The following is a 15148-nucleotide window of genomic DNA, read 5'->3' as shown; positions in this document are numbered from 1 at the left end:
CTTCAATAATTATTATTCTCTCGTATTATAATTCAATTTAGCAGAATATTCCTACTCGACTATAGCTCGTGAGCATTAGTTCCTCCCTTCTTCCAACTCTTTCTCTACCTGCCTTAAGAAACTTACCAAGTCTACTGATGGCAGGTTCCAAAACAACTTTCATGGCAAGAACCTAGAGATCTATACCCGCCTCTTTTAGACTATCCCCATTCACATCATTTCTACCCTCCCTACCAACATCTATATACCAGCACCTATATTGACTTGATAAGCTTCGCATACTAACTATTGAATTGTACTCATTCTATTAACAGTATTATATTCTTCATCGAGGAATTATGATTTTTTTTTCCCTTGGTCTCTCCAACCAGTCCCCTCCACCTAGAAAGCATCTTTCCAAAAAGATAAAAACCAGGCATATTAACGGTACTAACATTCAAGAGTGATCACTTACAACAGCATTGAAACTCCGTCTACATCTTATTAGAAGGCTATCATGCTATTGTGAAGCTTCTATCTCATTTATCATACCGAATTAATGGCGCTTGCCAGTTCATTCCAATTTCTCTGATCAGATTATACTTACCTTTATACCCATCATTCCTACATATTGCACAGACGACTACAATCCCGTGATATTTTGATATTGTGACATTTTAAGATTGCGATATTACTTCCCATATTACTATCTCAACACTGTGACTATGGCTGAAGAAGAGAACCAGGGCAATCTGTCCCGGGGCCATCCCGACCTGCGGTGCGTGGCTCATCTACTTGGAGAGAACTCATCCGGCGAAACCTTCAGCGGACCCATGATAAAGTGCTACATCATGGGAGGCTAGACCCGTATAAATTTCTTAAAAAGGAGGGTATGAGTCTATGACCCTAAAGCTATATAAGAAGCTTGCTAACATTCTGATCGCCGAATTCGCAGAAATCAGGACTTCTACTACTGGCCACTCACCCCATCCTGAGCGAATAATAGACAATCAGATATTTGCTAGATGGGCTATTGAGGAAGCTCGCGTGAATATTCGCCCGATACTTCATTCCAAGTAACTGGTGGAATTATGCAGGGCAAATCTGTCAAGATGAGCACTGGCAAGCAAAAGGTTCTCGAGAAAATTACCGAGACCATTAATGCCGAAAGCCAGCGTGAAATCGATGCCGAGGTAGGTGCCTTTGACCTAAGGCTGGCCTCCTGGATTGGCTAACATATTAATATATAGGATCCGAACGGTCCTAAAGAGACCGATAATGAGGTTGTTCAGGAAGTTGGAACGATAGCGCAATGCATAATTGCAGCATCTCCCAATAGTCTTGGGCCCCCGATCGAAGCGAGCGCCATGTATCTACGAATGGAGAAATGCGGCGAATACGGTCGGAACAAGTTGGCAATCTGGGAAACACCTCTATTTCCTCGACTTGATGGCCAGCAGGGTCGTAGAGGCTTCCTCGACAATCAAATTACGGCAATCGTCTGGATATTATCGAGATTCTTAGGAGACCTTCCACGACTTAAGATAAAGCGTAAAGAGTTTTGGGATGAGACCGAGAAAAGATACATCCAAGAACCTGAAACACGGATCGAGAAGGAGAATAGAGAGAAGCTGCGCGGCCCTAAGTATTTCGGTGGGATCCTCGCGGACTCGATGGGTCTTGGAAAGACTTTGACTACTATCGCTGCCCTAGACATTCTAGCAGCTCAGAGACTAAATGTGCCGGTCGAAGACGGTAAACCGCGATACCGTCCAATTCTAATACTAACACCAAATACCACTGTTGCCACGCAGTGGATGGAAGAGATTGACATGATCAGTAGCAAACGTGGCATCAAGCAAATAATCATATCTGGACATGGCTTCCAAAAAAGAGACGACCAGGTCAGAGTCCGCAGTCTCACTCGTAAGGAGTTCGATACGAACTGGCCGCCTTCGTTGAGCTACGTCTGGGATGAAATGATTTTATGGCAGCCAAGACTGTCATCATCATGTCTATCGATGCTTTCTCTAACAGAACGTGCTCAGTTCAAAAAGACGAAGAAGGCAACGAGAAATGGACTTCTACCTATACAGACATGTGCCGACGGTTTTCCGTTGTAGTTGTCGACGAAGCCTACAAGGTTCGGAACACGGCGACAAGGAACTGGAAGTCTGTGGCTCTCCTTGAACGCCAATTTACCCTTTTATTGACAGCTACCCCGTGCCAGAACCATATAGCAGACCTCATGGGCCCTATTCAGATGCTTTGGGGTAAACCACAAGAGCACCTACGCGAGAAAAAGATGTTAAGTGATATCCAAGCAATATTTACAAACCCCCATGATTTACGACGTCTTGACAATATATCACTTAGAGATGACCGCTACCTTATTGCGGGAAGCCCGGCTTTACTAGCAAAGCTGATCTACAGATCAAGGGGATCCTCTGATATCGATATACAGCAGACTCGAAAGTTTTTGAAGTACTACGAATCATTAGCAATTTTGCGAAGGGCGCCCAGTTCGCGATTGAATGTCGATTGGGAGAGTACTAGACAAATTTCTTGTGAGTAGTGCCCCTATGGCTCTTATTCTAGCATTCTAGGAGTCCTTTCACTTGCTATGAAGTCATCTACTCTTCAAATATCGTTTAAGACCCATATATTGCTAATATATCAAGTAATAATTGCTAACTGCTGATTATTTAGTGGATGGATTACTACCTACAGTTGACAACTACACAGTCAACATCCAACGCGACGAAGCTATAGAGAAGGAATACCAGGAAATACATATAAATTTACTTATTCAATACCTGGAAACAGTCAGTAGCTGGGGTAAAACCAAGAAAGATGCAGAATTGAAATCGGTACTCTCCTTGCACCGTCTATTCCAGCTCGCTGCCGCTTCTCTTGACGTGTATCAGCTTGATAAGCTCTTTACGTTGAACGGGTTTGGCACTTACTCTCGGGACGTCCATACCATGCGCAAAGCAAATGTTAACTTCGGGCATCTCGCTCCGTTTCTCCTTAGGAGGCATGAGTCAAAGCCCAAAGTGGCACTGGATTATATCAAGTTAGCGATGCGCAAGTCGCCCATTTTGCGATACATCCTCCATTACATCAAGGAGAACCTCTTAGATAGGGGTCCGAACGGCAAGATCAAGAAGCTTTTAATTACCGAAGCAAAGCCCTATGTTAGCATACTACTATGAGCTTGTCCTCCAGTTCCTTCTCATCCATTGCCGTACCCTCCATGCTGGTCTATCATCTGAGGAACGCAGAGAGCTTATCGCCGATTTCAACAGCGATTCAGATCATTCATGTCAAGTTCTGATACAGATGTACACTGTTGGCTTCGCGGGGTCAAACCTGCATAGAAATTGTTCACAGGTCATAGTCGCATCGCAGGCTTACAGTCTTTCTGTTCAGTCCCAAGCTATACATCGGGTTATTCGAGTGAGTGCCAATTTATTACTGAAATTACTTGGATATACGTTAGCCGCTAACTACGATTAGGTCGGACAAGAATCCGACGTAAAGGTACATAGATTGAAGGTCAACAACTCCTTCCATTCATTCCGTGAAAGCCGACAGGTCGAAAAGATTCTTCCTGAGCTAGGAACTCGAGCACAGGGTTCAATGAACGACGTCCTGGTGCAGGTGCTTAACCTCTTTCAATCCGAGATCGATGAATTGTGGAAGACTCCAGAGGCTCAGAAGCTTATAGCGGACAAAAACTTAATATCTAATCCTATGGCAAATAACGAAGAGCCGGACTCTAAGCGGATTAAACTAGAGGATGGAAGAGCCGTAAATACCGAAGCAACCCATGATAATTATATTGAGCGCATTAAACTACCTTTTACGAGAAAGCGTAAGAGAGATATGTATGATGTCTCGACTACCGATCTATTTGATGGACGACGGAGAGACTTTCTCGCTCTCAAATCTCGCTTTGACTATTACAAAGAATTCAAAGAATTTCCCATGGAGGTGAGAGGCTACTTCTGTCACAAGAAGAACAATCTTCGCAGGATGCTATCTTACGGCAGCGAAGACAATAATGCGACTACACGCGTATGGAAGGTTGATGATCTTAACGACTCTCCTGTACTCGAGAGAGCCATGGAACTTATACTACGCATTCGGCTCGGGGCGAGCGACATCGAGATGCTACCTCTGCCGCAAATCGACTTCTCGCTGGCCTCTCCGAGAAAGCTAAAGGTGCTCGCGGGTCTACTAAGCGAAGCTGAGGCCACAGAGCAGGATATCCAAGCCGCACAAGACGCGGACGCAAAGAAGTCAAAGAAAGACAAAAGCTTGGCCGTTCTAAAAGTAATGAACGACTGGATGCCCATGCATGAACTTGAGCAGATACTTAAGGACAACGCTTTTGGCACTAAGCATAGTAAAAAGCCTCAGGATGTTTATACGGTAGCTAGAATGATGAATGAGGACTTAGAGGTAGAGGAAGAGGATGATAGTGAGAAAGAGGATATTACTCAAGACGAATTTTCTCGGCTTAGGAACTTCTATGCCGACGACGACGATAAGGATGACTTGTGGAAACGAAATGGAGCTGCGCTCGGTAGTGGTAAGGTTAAGATCGAAATAGAAGACTCGGACGAGCTTACATTTCTGAGCTCTCAGCCAGTCCACAAGGCTAAAGACTCATCTCATAACCTAGACAGACTCATAAACAACGAACCCACTAGGACCAAGATCAAGCAGGAGGACTCGACCGATAGCATGACGACCTTTCCAGATAATGGCGTGTCTAGGTACAGAATCAAGGAGGAGAGCCCTCAGAGAGGCATAAGTGATCTGGCCAGACCGTCCAACAGCCTCACTATCAATACACACGAACCGATCGTGATCGAGGTCAGCGACGACGACTAGGTTCGTCCCGTCTACCGTTGCATCATGGGATATACGCGTTCCGCCGCCAATTATCTCATGCCAGGATCATCTTGACAGGCCCACATAGTGGCTATTGCCCCGGTTGGCTGCTGAATAACTAGTGCTATTATGAACCTTGTGCCGAGCTGCCCCGGACAAGGGCGACAAGGGCAACAAGGGAGGCTATATCTAGTTACTCGACTGCTTGAGTACTAATATATGCTTTAGCTTGAAGGGATGATATAATGAGTTTATCATAGCTTGAATGTAACTTCTAATATAGTTGCAGTAATCTAGACGAATACGGAGAACAAAAGGACCCCTAACTACATCTATCTAGTTCGTCCTTAGATTTGATATACTAACTATGCGTACTCTAGATACAGCTCTAAATATGTAACTATCGCACTAACTGCCGTGTAGGGTGCCGGCATAGAATAACGTAGTGGATAATCTAATCCTAGAGATAGTCTAGACGTCAAAAGGGCCATCTAACCGATCAACACGTTAGATGCATATAAAGTTATACATAGCAAACATATCCGCCTGATGCTTACTTCGCCAAGCCTATGATAGGGGGGGCTTTAACCAGACTTTCAAAGCCCGCTCGGACATCTTTAATTACCTAAGATTATAAGTCTTAAACACTAGTATAATATAACACCACCAATAAGAATCGCACGATAGGTTTCTTATAATAGGAATGATAGAATAAGCAAATCAAAGACAAAGCCAAGATTTCCCTTTTCGGTTTTACTTTTTTTTTTTACGATGTTTGCTTCGCATGACAGCATAAGTACGATGCAGATATATGGGGAAAATTGGGTTTTGATTCAGGTACGGAATATAGTATATCAAGATTGAGACAACAGCTCATTTGTGTAGATGCAAGGGACAAGGGATAAGATATGAGGCCACTAAAGTTGTCGCAAGTTTTTTTTTTTCCTCCCTCTCCAAAACCCCCCATTGGAGCGGATGTTTAGCTTGTACGTATTCGCTTGCCTTATAATTCCAACGTTGCGGTAGATGCGACGTTGTGTTATCCGTACCAAGGTTCGCCGTATAAATAATACAGAAAAATGCCGCCCCGAACGTGCGGAACCGAGACTACGATAGGGCCGACGAAGGCTGCTACATATTGATATGGATTCATGGATTGTATTATTGTATTATTTTAAATGTTAAATGCTAATTTACATACATTCAAGGAAATACAATACATTAGGTACGTTGGATACGTTGGACATGTGGCTTTAAGATAGACTATCACATCACATGTTCTACTCTGCATGTGTGTGATGTCTTAAGGGGACTCGATTTAAATATACATGAGCCATGTGGCTTCTTACCTCTACTTGGTATTACGTACCTAAAACGTTAGGTACATACATCTTAAGATAGGTAGGTACATACCTACATACCTCTTACACTTATAAACCTCCGGTGTATGTAATTCGGAAGTAATTACAACAACAGCGGGTCGGGGAATGCGGAGATACATACATACATACATACACCACGCTAGAAAAAAAACATAACCTTAGGCACAAGTAGAATAAACTGATGTACTGTACAAAGCAAGGCTGGCAGTAGTTAATAAAAAAGCCCCCTGAACCAAACTCCGAACCCGAGAAACTCAGGTCCGCGTACCTAAGTTGCACAACTTGTGGTATGGGCTCCGGAGTTGGCGGGGCTCGAACCAGGACTTGGCTGTGGAGCACAACACTAGTCTTCTTTTGGATAGCTTAAAAGCTACCCCGCTCTTTTTTTTTTCAGCCTTAACTTTTCGGTACCCTCCAGACGCGGTATCCACCCTGCATGCAACGCCGATCGGCCGCCTTGGCCGGGGTGTCAAACATAGTACCTTCTCAGTATGTCATGTTTCGTTTAGTCGCAGCAAGTCTAACATTACCTTATCGTCGTCATCATCATTTTATCATTTACCACAAGTTGCCAAAAAAAAAAAAGAACACACACACCACTTTTCTGTATACATGTTAGGTTACTTACTAGACTAGGGTTCGTCGCGAATATGAGGTAGTAATTTAATTACATACCTCTTACATACTTACCTAAGGTACTTAATTAATTAGTTAACTAATCCATTTAGAACGCAACTGCAGCATACCTACATACAACATACATACATACAACACCTCCTACATACATACGGAACACCACCTAGAATATGGCTTCGGCACCGGCCTCCTCTCCGTCTCCGTCTGCCATCCCACAGACCCTCTGGGATCTGCAGGTTCCAGTCCTCGTGACCCATACCAGCGCGCCTAATGCGCCCTTTGTCGCATCGGTGCCGCGCTTCAGTTACCTAGCCCTGTTGCTGCCGCGCCTGTCCGCTTACTTCGGCTTGCCGTGCTCCAGTTTCCATCACGAGGACGTGCTACTCCGTAATCTTGCCGTCGGCTTGCTCGTCGACCTGTACCAGCCCACCTTGCCGTGGCGTCTCACCGTTGCCGACGGCCTAAGCTGGGATATCGGAGATACGTTTCTAAATAGCGCTAAAGAGGCAAGTCTCATTTTCCGTATTCGTCTTCATACCCCTCCGTTCCTCCCCCTGTCTGACTTCCTCCGCGGAGACGGGTATTTTGTTATAGGCACTAGAAGATGCAGAGCAATAGATAGATAGATAGAACTAGACAAGGGTGCCAAAAGCTAACTAGAACCAGGCCGACTTCATACGCAACGGCAATGCGCACCAAATCATGTCACTATCCAAAGACCACACCACCGCCTTATGGAACGCGGTGCAAGATAGTAAGGCTGTAACAACGCCCCACAGGAGCGGTGCTGACTCGTACGGCACCAGATGACTACGCGTCCTTCGCCAAAGTCAACGCACGCCTCCTCAACACCTCGCGCGGTCTGCGTAACGTGCCTATCCGCGTGTACATCCCTCAGTCCCCCGACGACCCTGCCGACAGCCAAGCCGGGTCGTTTAAGGTCGTACAGTCGCTCGTACAGCCGCGCGTCAGCGAGCGTATGTTCCCCTTTGCCCCCTATTCAACCTCTCTTACCCTTCCTATTCGTAACTAATCCTACTAATATACATAACCCACTCCAGGCCACCCCCGTACCCTCGGCGCTGCTCTCCGTAACCTACTCCCCAGTCTGTTCCCCAGTAGCCGGGACCCCGTGCTCGCGGACGCGGTCTTACACGGCGCCCACGTGCCCTTCGGGGCTCCTCGAGGAGCTCATGCGCGAGGCGGCGTATCCAGATGGGTGGCTATGCCTTGTCGTTAAGCCGTTGGATGTGTAGTGATGATTTCTAACAAACTAGCTAAGTGACCACCTAGGGGTCCCGACGTAGCGTATGTGTACATGCTTTTTCCAGTTAGGTATAGGCAGGGAGGTTTCGGACGGTTTGCTATGTAAGGGGTAGGGCGCAACAGGTTGGAGGGACATCGCTACGATACCTTAGATATTCGGAAGCACCGGGACGAATTACGTAGTACGAGCGGCACGGCTACGTTTCCGAGCAAGGCTATATAGCGTGGCGTTATGTTGACTGGTTTATTCCTATTTTGGATTTACTCTTTTACCGTAGTTATTACATGGCTCGTAAGTTTAAAACTATACTATGACATATATCAACCAAGGCCGTCTTTAACACCGGTACTTAATCAAAGCCACTGTCATCATACACCTACCCCTATCCAGCTAGTCCATCAAACAACTAGCTACCTAGGTATTTACCTGGCTATCCTATCTAGGCAATCAAACCAACGGCCGCATTTCTCGCCACCGTTATATTATCACCATGTCCCGCATACCACGAAATAAGCCACACCAGCACATCCATGCATCCGGCGTAAGGAGGACACACAAAAAGATACCTTAGTATGCAAACAGCACCAACTTATATCCTCTCGCACGTAGGTACTTACGCGCATAAGTTCTGCTCCCTCTTCTGGACGATAGCCGTAATGGTTTGCTTTTGCGTTGATGTGCCTTACTTTGCTTTACTTTGCTACTCATGACGGTAAGTAAATAACTAGGGCACACAGAACGTTCTCGGCATACATACATAAGTAGGTATATAGGTATATAGGTACATATCTATACATATCTATACATGATACAGTGTAGTATACATCTCGAGGGATACCTTACCTATAGGTAGGCACACATTACAAACGACAAACGACAAACGACAAAACCTGCGTTACCCTACCCTATCCTACCCTCCCTCCTCCCTCCCTCCCCCAAGCGGCGTCGGAATATCCCGTCTAGCCCGTCCCACCCTCCTCCGTCTCCACGTACTCCGTTTCGCAGACGCGAGAACCGGTCGCGCACGTACCTACTTTCCAGATACCTACCATTGGAACCCTACCCTACCTGCTTTACCCTATGTACATACATATACCACCTATCAATGTACGGATCCGTACCATACAATATTAAGCACGTATGTAACCAGCTATGCATATGCCAGGAATCCCCAAATGCACCTCATTCTCATCATCCCATATATCTTGCTTGACCGCACGGATCGCGAAGTCAGGAAGTGTGGTCTGTCTGTCTGTCGGTACGACCCGGTGCTATGCTGTGCTTTTTTTTTGCGGCGCATTACCCCGGGCGCACATTAAATATTCATCTATGTATAAATAAATATAACGAGTAACAGAACTTGGAGCTGGCTCCAGACGCTTGGGTATTAGTTACACTAGAGTCCGGTGACAGACGAAGTCACAAATCATCTTCGATTCGACAAATCTTCAATGCGCGCAATTCTTTAATTTTTTCCCCTCCTTTTGACGGCGCCAATGCTATAACCTATCTCGCCGCTTAATAAGTACTTAGATAGGTTTTGATGTATGCCGAGGCCCAGCTCCGATGCCCCTTATTCCCCTAGCCACCTATTCCCTCTCGCCTAACAACTTGTTATTACGCACAAAAGGAACGTGTAACCAAAAACTCGGACGCAAATGCAACGGCTTGGAAAAAAACGGCAAACCCAAAATAGTATATGTCGCACCTGTATATACACACTCGAACCCATGATGCCTTTGTATTATACTGGTGTGCCCCGTCAAACCCGAACAATCCATGTTATCTTCTCGAATCCTGAATAACAAAACCAATGTGGTATCTCCTCCGCTCCCTCCGGGAGAGGTAGGCCAATGCAGAAAGGCGAGCCCGTTTATTCTGCTGCCCGTATTAACGGAAGAGACGAAGATATGCTGGCCGCTCCAGGTGGCCGACTGGTAATAAATTCGCTCGACAAATGACGGGAAAGGGGTAACAATACATATGCAACTGGTCCAAAAGGGAAGGATAACCTAAATGCCATGGACCAAACGGCCTTTTACCGCGGAATGGCTCTTATCCCGGTAGGTACTAAGGGCGGATGTCGCATGTAAACGCCACACTATGCTATATTCTCAAACCTCCTCGGGCTGTTTCTATCAGTAAGATGTACAGGATAACGTCGAGACAACCAAAAATTCTGTAGTAAGCCAAGGATTCAAATTCAAAAAAGTATATACTTGTCGGTGTTGATATATAAATGTATGTGCAAAGCACGACCAGATGCGCTCTCGCAAGGGGTATCCTCAGCTTTCGAGTTCCGTAAATATTTTTTCCACAAGGGATCTTCCAATGCTGCCTCGATAAAAACGCCGGTATTGTATGCTCCAGTGGGCTGGTGCCACGAATGATGACGAAATGGAAATAAAAATTTGCCGGATACCATGCACATTTGTGTTTCTGTAGTGCGTAAAAATTGGTACCGTAGAGCCAAACATGGTGTCACGTAGGACAAACCAAAACGCCGTTGCCAGGTGCAAAACCGCCAAAACTAAATTATCCTCTTCATATCTGCCATATAGGCACCACCATGCAAATCATGTAAGTGATAGCTCGTGCTCCAAAACTAGTATCGAAAATGTAGCCGTCGAAATCCGAACAGAAGTAGGTCCCATGACATGTTGAGACGACTTCTCCGAGACGGAAGAGCCCATAACACCATAACATCACTAGTCGATGTCGTTTGTACGTTCCAATTTTGTACAGTCCACCAAATCAAGTTACTCAAGGGATCGAATGCGACGATGGCGGTAAATGTGAAGACTGTCTTAGTGCGGATGGTGGAGGAACATGATAGTTGTCGCTAGGATTATGCATAGGAGGAAGAGGACCGCCGCTTGAAAGGCTCGAAAAGCTCGAACTTGTAATCTCGTACTCATCTCGAATGAACCCCAGGTCTTTAGCTAGGCCGATCAAGATGTTCATATCAGCCCTTAGAGCGCTCGTGGGTTGGGCAATCGATTGGAAGAAGGATATCGTCCGAGAGAAGAGGTTGCTTAGTGTCTCCGCATCGATGAACTTGTGTAGATATCTATCTCTGTAGCATGCTGCGAGGGTTAGAAGATTTCCCCATTGACTAGGAATATGTTAGCGGCCGGTAGTATTATTTTTGTTAACTGATTGAACTTACGCATGAGCTGTTCCGAATACGTTGGTGATTATGATGCGCTGACTACTAGGTATCCCATGGAATGCTCGAGTGCTCTCAACGAGGGCATAGATTGCTAAGCCGGCATATTTGACGATCCTACTGTCTACGCCCTGGGGGACTTCTGCATATTCGGGAGTCTGCTGAGCATCTGGAGACCCCGCTTGGTTATGATACGGCCAAGGTTCTCGTTCAAGAATGGCCCTCAGAAAAGGTCGGTAGAGAATAACTTGCGAACCCCAATACTTTGCACGAAGACGGGCTCCCAGTATGTCGTTCGCCGGAGGGTCATTATCATTCCATCGGTAACTGTTTGGCACCCAACGGTTTCTCGAGTTCCTAAGCATCTCCTCGATCCGCTTAATACCTTCTTCGATCGCGGGGTCGTCTAACGTAATTCCGTTCTTGTGCTTATTCTGCTTGTCCGAATCGTAGAGCAGGGTATGCACTTGGTTAAGTTGTTTCCGAAGATACAACTGTGCAATGTAACCCGTTACTATATGCTCTGAGAAACCTTGATTGACAGCATACTCCGAGTTTGGATATGGCATCCTATCTTCATATTGCAAGATACCTGATTGAGGAAGAGGTAGCTCAGCGAGGATGTCACTATCACCCTGAGTGTCAGCGTATAATGAGATAGAAGCAAGCTTTGACAATATTACCTTTCTAATTGCAGGCATGTCCAGAAGGCAAATGCCAGCTGGTTGTCTCTGCGTGACTGCCCAATGCTTCTACCTTGGTCATGCCATTTCGATAAGCGGTCGAGGCTCCTAATTCGTTCTTGTTAGTTACCCCAGACATTCATAAAGTATCTCCCTACCCATAGGTTTCTTCCACTTACGGTCTAAGTATGACTTGCAGATTTCGACTTGCAAGGGAAATGTACGACCAGCTCTCAAGTACACGACCAAGTTGACCGTAATAAAGCCCTGCCAAAATATGCACATAGACGTGTTTTAAATTGAATCCTCCCATGTGGCTACCCATGATATCCATCGCAAGGGCAAAATACTCAAGTCCAGGTATCACATCTAGATTTCGCCTGTGTGAATGTGGTCCCTTCGAAGCCGACGTATTTCCTTGTAGAGATGGCCGTCGGCTCATAGGAACCCTCTCGCTCTCCTTAGGAGATGCCATATTAGATTGGGACTGAGATAAAAATCCCGGGGGCGATCCTTGTAAAGGTGATGCTAGAACGCCGTTGCGAACGGAAGGTGAATGGTGCATTGGCGAGTCCGACTCGTGAACCGGATCTGGTATCCTGTCCTTGTGCAAGCAAATCTTGCCCAAAGCGAAAACCATTAGGACAAGAGCACTATGGACACTTCGGAAAGGTCGGCCAGGCTTAACAAACGACGTCGACGGGGTTTGCTCGTCCGCGGCAGGTGATCGCTTCCTCTTCGTTCCCGCTTCAGAAAAGACGGAGGTATTGCGCTCGGCTGGTTGACGAATCTCGCATTCGCGCCGAGTTTGCTATTCTGGTAACTTTGCGACTTTGGTAAAGACTCAAGAAATATTTTAACCATTGCAGTAAGCTCCCTCGGAATGATTATGGGATGCATATTAAGGATATTGTCCTTGAAACTGTTTACGTATCTCCATATCTTAGTCGAATCCCACTCTGGATTTCCGTCAACATTAACAACACCTCCCCTGGACTCGACACCGGGGGGGGGGTTAGACTGCCCACTTGGCCCCATGCTTCTCCCATTGGCGAAGGGGACGCAACATCGGAACAGTCGTCTAACACGTCAGTCATTGTATGGTCCGGTGGCGTTTCTTTGTCGGAAGCCCGAATGTCTTGATCGAACCCCTCGCCTCTCCCAAAAACGCGAAGTATACCACGCTGCTGTTCCTGGCGGATTGGGTATTCGTCCGGATGAGATATTTCTCAGCCTCCAACAGATGATGAACCATTCTCTTGATTGATGGCCACTTTAAAAGTAAACCAGCTAACGTGGTATGATTTGGGGGCATAGCAGGTTTTCCAGGCGTTACGACCGGCCCCGGATTAGCTTCCATGTCGTCTTCTGTCGCTTGTAACGTAAGTTGAGCCTCTTCCATAGTCAGACTCGGTTCTACAACAGTTCCTTGGCGATGATAATGTTTCCTCAGGCTGTGCTTTACTAGGCGTAGGGGAGGGAGAATTATGAAACTCTGCGCGCTCTTCTTCCTCGATCGATCGACTTTCATATCAGTCCCGGGATTAAGCTGCCTGATTTTCGTTTCTAAATTAGCCACCCGTTGATTTTGACTCAGGTTGGCCTGTGTCAATCCAGCAAGTTGACTGTTAATATTCGTAAGTTTGTTATTTATTTCCTCTCTCATCGAGGCCAACATCTCTATTAAGTCCGCGGTAACCTTATCTGGCCTACATAAATAGTAAGTACCTTGTCCGCTGTCTACTATATATGCTTAACTCACTGTTTTGCAGGGGGGTCTCGATATTTACAGTCGATATTTTTCTCCCGGCAATTTTTACAAGGTTTAGTCTCGTCGCATTTAGCTTTGAGCTGTCTACAACTATCGCAAGCCTAACACACATCCCACGTTAGTTGATGTGCAGCAACTCGCGTAGGGAATACTACCTGTGAGGCACGCTGAGCTTTCCGCTTAGCGCTAGTCGCAATTTCTAAAGGATACATAGAAGCTGGTGGGCCATAGACATGAGGACTATCGTATTGAGGATGCTGGGCGACTGGCGTCGGTGGAGGAGGATGGTAGTTCTGCGGTGGTGGTCTATACATGGCTGGTGAATGTGGCATCGAGGGGCCACTATCGTAGCTGAGATGCCGTCGCGGGTCGTCTTGAGGATTCGTATGCGGAGGACCATGAGGGCCAGGTGGGAGATTATCTGTTACGTTGCCGGTCGAGTTCGGTCGGCGCAGCTGGGGGAGAGAGTTATCCTCGCCAGGATCTCGCTTTACGACCGGTTCCCGCGGTCCGTAGGGCGGAAAAGACGGATGCGCTGACGAGGGAGGCGGAGGAGGCTGTCTGTGAGGATCATGCATTGGCGGATATGGCTCATGTTCATGATGGCGACGGTCGTCAAGGTGGTGATGAGCCGGTGGTAAAGAAGGCTCTGGAGGTCGCGAGAAGGGAAGCGGGTGTTGATATGGCGGCGGCGCAGGGTGGTGAGGGCCTGGTGCTGACGGGTGGTGTACGGCGTTAGGATGAGGGAGTGATACGGCCTGATGCGAAGACCACGACGGTCCGGTCTGTAAGAGCCGGGGACGTTTGGTCTCAGGCGGCCCAGGTTCCATGCTTGGGGTGTTATATGGGTAGAGTCATAGGCGGCGGGTAGACACAAGCACAGGTCAGGCAAAAAAAAGGAACAACGGGGAATGTGGTCATGAGAAAGGCGATCAGGAAGGAGACCAAAAGGCCCCGAGGGCAGGATGGAGCAATCGGCTCGTCGAGTGCCAAGCCCCAAGCTCAGACTGCGCGCTGGTCAGTTGGGGTGTGGAGGAGGGAACTCTGATGATGTCGCAGCTCTTATTGGTGTAGGTATGATGACATTGAAGGGTCGGTGTAATCGAGTAGGGGACAGGCTATGAGCTCGTCAGTTCTCGAACGAGGCGCGTGGAGGCGGTCCCGGGTCCCTGGGTGAAGCTTTACGGTCCGGAGGAGCCCAAATCCAAAGATCAGCAGTTGGGCAGAGACGGAGCTACTACTACTGTACAGTACAGGTTCCCGTCGAGGGTATTTCCAAGGATGTCTCGAGGGGCGTAAGGCAAAGAAAAAAAAGGAACGACGTCGTCAAAAACCCTTAGGAGACGACGAGGTTTTGGT

The 15148-nt window shown here is 46.9% G+C and overlaps 3 protein-coding genes across 3 annotated transcripts; 2 read left to right on the top strand and 1 right to left on the bottom strand.

Moving 5' to 3' along the window:
* Positions 1–1091: 1091 nt before the first annotated feature.
* GL218_05362 (putative dna repair helicase protein) lies at positions 1092–4881 on the top strand (the record flags this gene model as incomplete). The annotated part of the gene is made up of 5 exons (XM_033582024.1): positions 1092–1172; positions 1230–1905; positions 2028–2546; positions 2689–3176; positions 3499–4881. 5 exons carry the CDS (start codon positions 1092–1094, stop codon positions 4879–4881), a joined length of 3147 nt encoding a protein of 1048 aa, XP_033434599.1.
* Positions 4882–7069: 2188 nt separating this feature from the next.
* Positions 7070–8139, top strand: GL218_05361 (Autophagy protein 5; the record flags this gene model as incomplete). Its single annotated transcript, XM_033582023.1, has 4 exons — positions 7070–7486; positions 7566–7653; positions 7706–7876; positions 7961–8139. 4 exons carry the CDS (start codon positions 7070–7072, stop codon positions 8137–8139), a joined length of 855 nt encoding a protein of 284 aa, XP_033434602.1.
* Positions 8140–10929: 2790 nt separating this feature from the next.
* On the bottom strand, positions 10930–14619 carry GL218_05360 (uncharacterized protein; the record flags this gene model as incomplete). Its single annotated transcript, XM_033582022.1, has 5 exons — positions 10930–11281; positions 11336–11962; positions 12019–12126; positions 13781–13890; positions 13945–14619. The coding sequence occupies 5 exons, from the start codon at positions 14617–14619 to the stop codon at positions 10930–10932; spliced, it is 1872 nt and encodes a 623-aa protein (XP_033434601.1).
* Positions 14620–15148: the final 529 nt, after the last annotated feature.

The sequence above is a fragment of the Daldinia childiae genome, assembly GCF_008694065.1.
Source record: "Daldinia childiae strain JS-1345 chromosome Unknown Scaffold5, whole genome shotgun sequence".
Lineage (NCBI taxonomy): Eukaryota > Fungi > Ascomycota > Sordariomycetes > Xylariales > Hypoxylaceae > Daldinia > Daldinia childiae.
The sequence above is the reverse complement of the archived record's forward strand: the minus strand, read 5'-3'. Positions and strand labels throughout refer to the sequence as shown.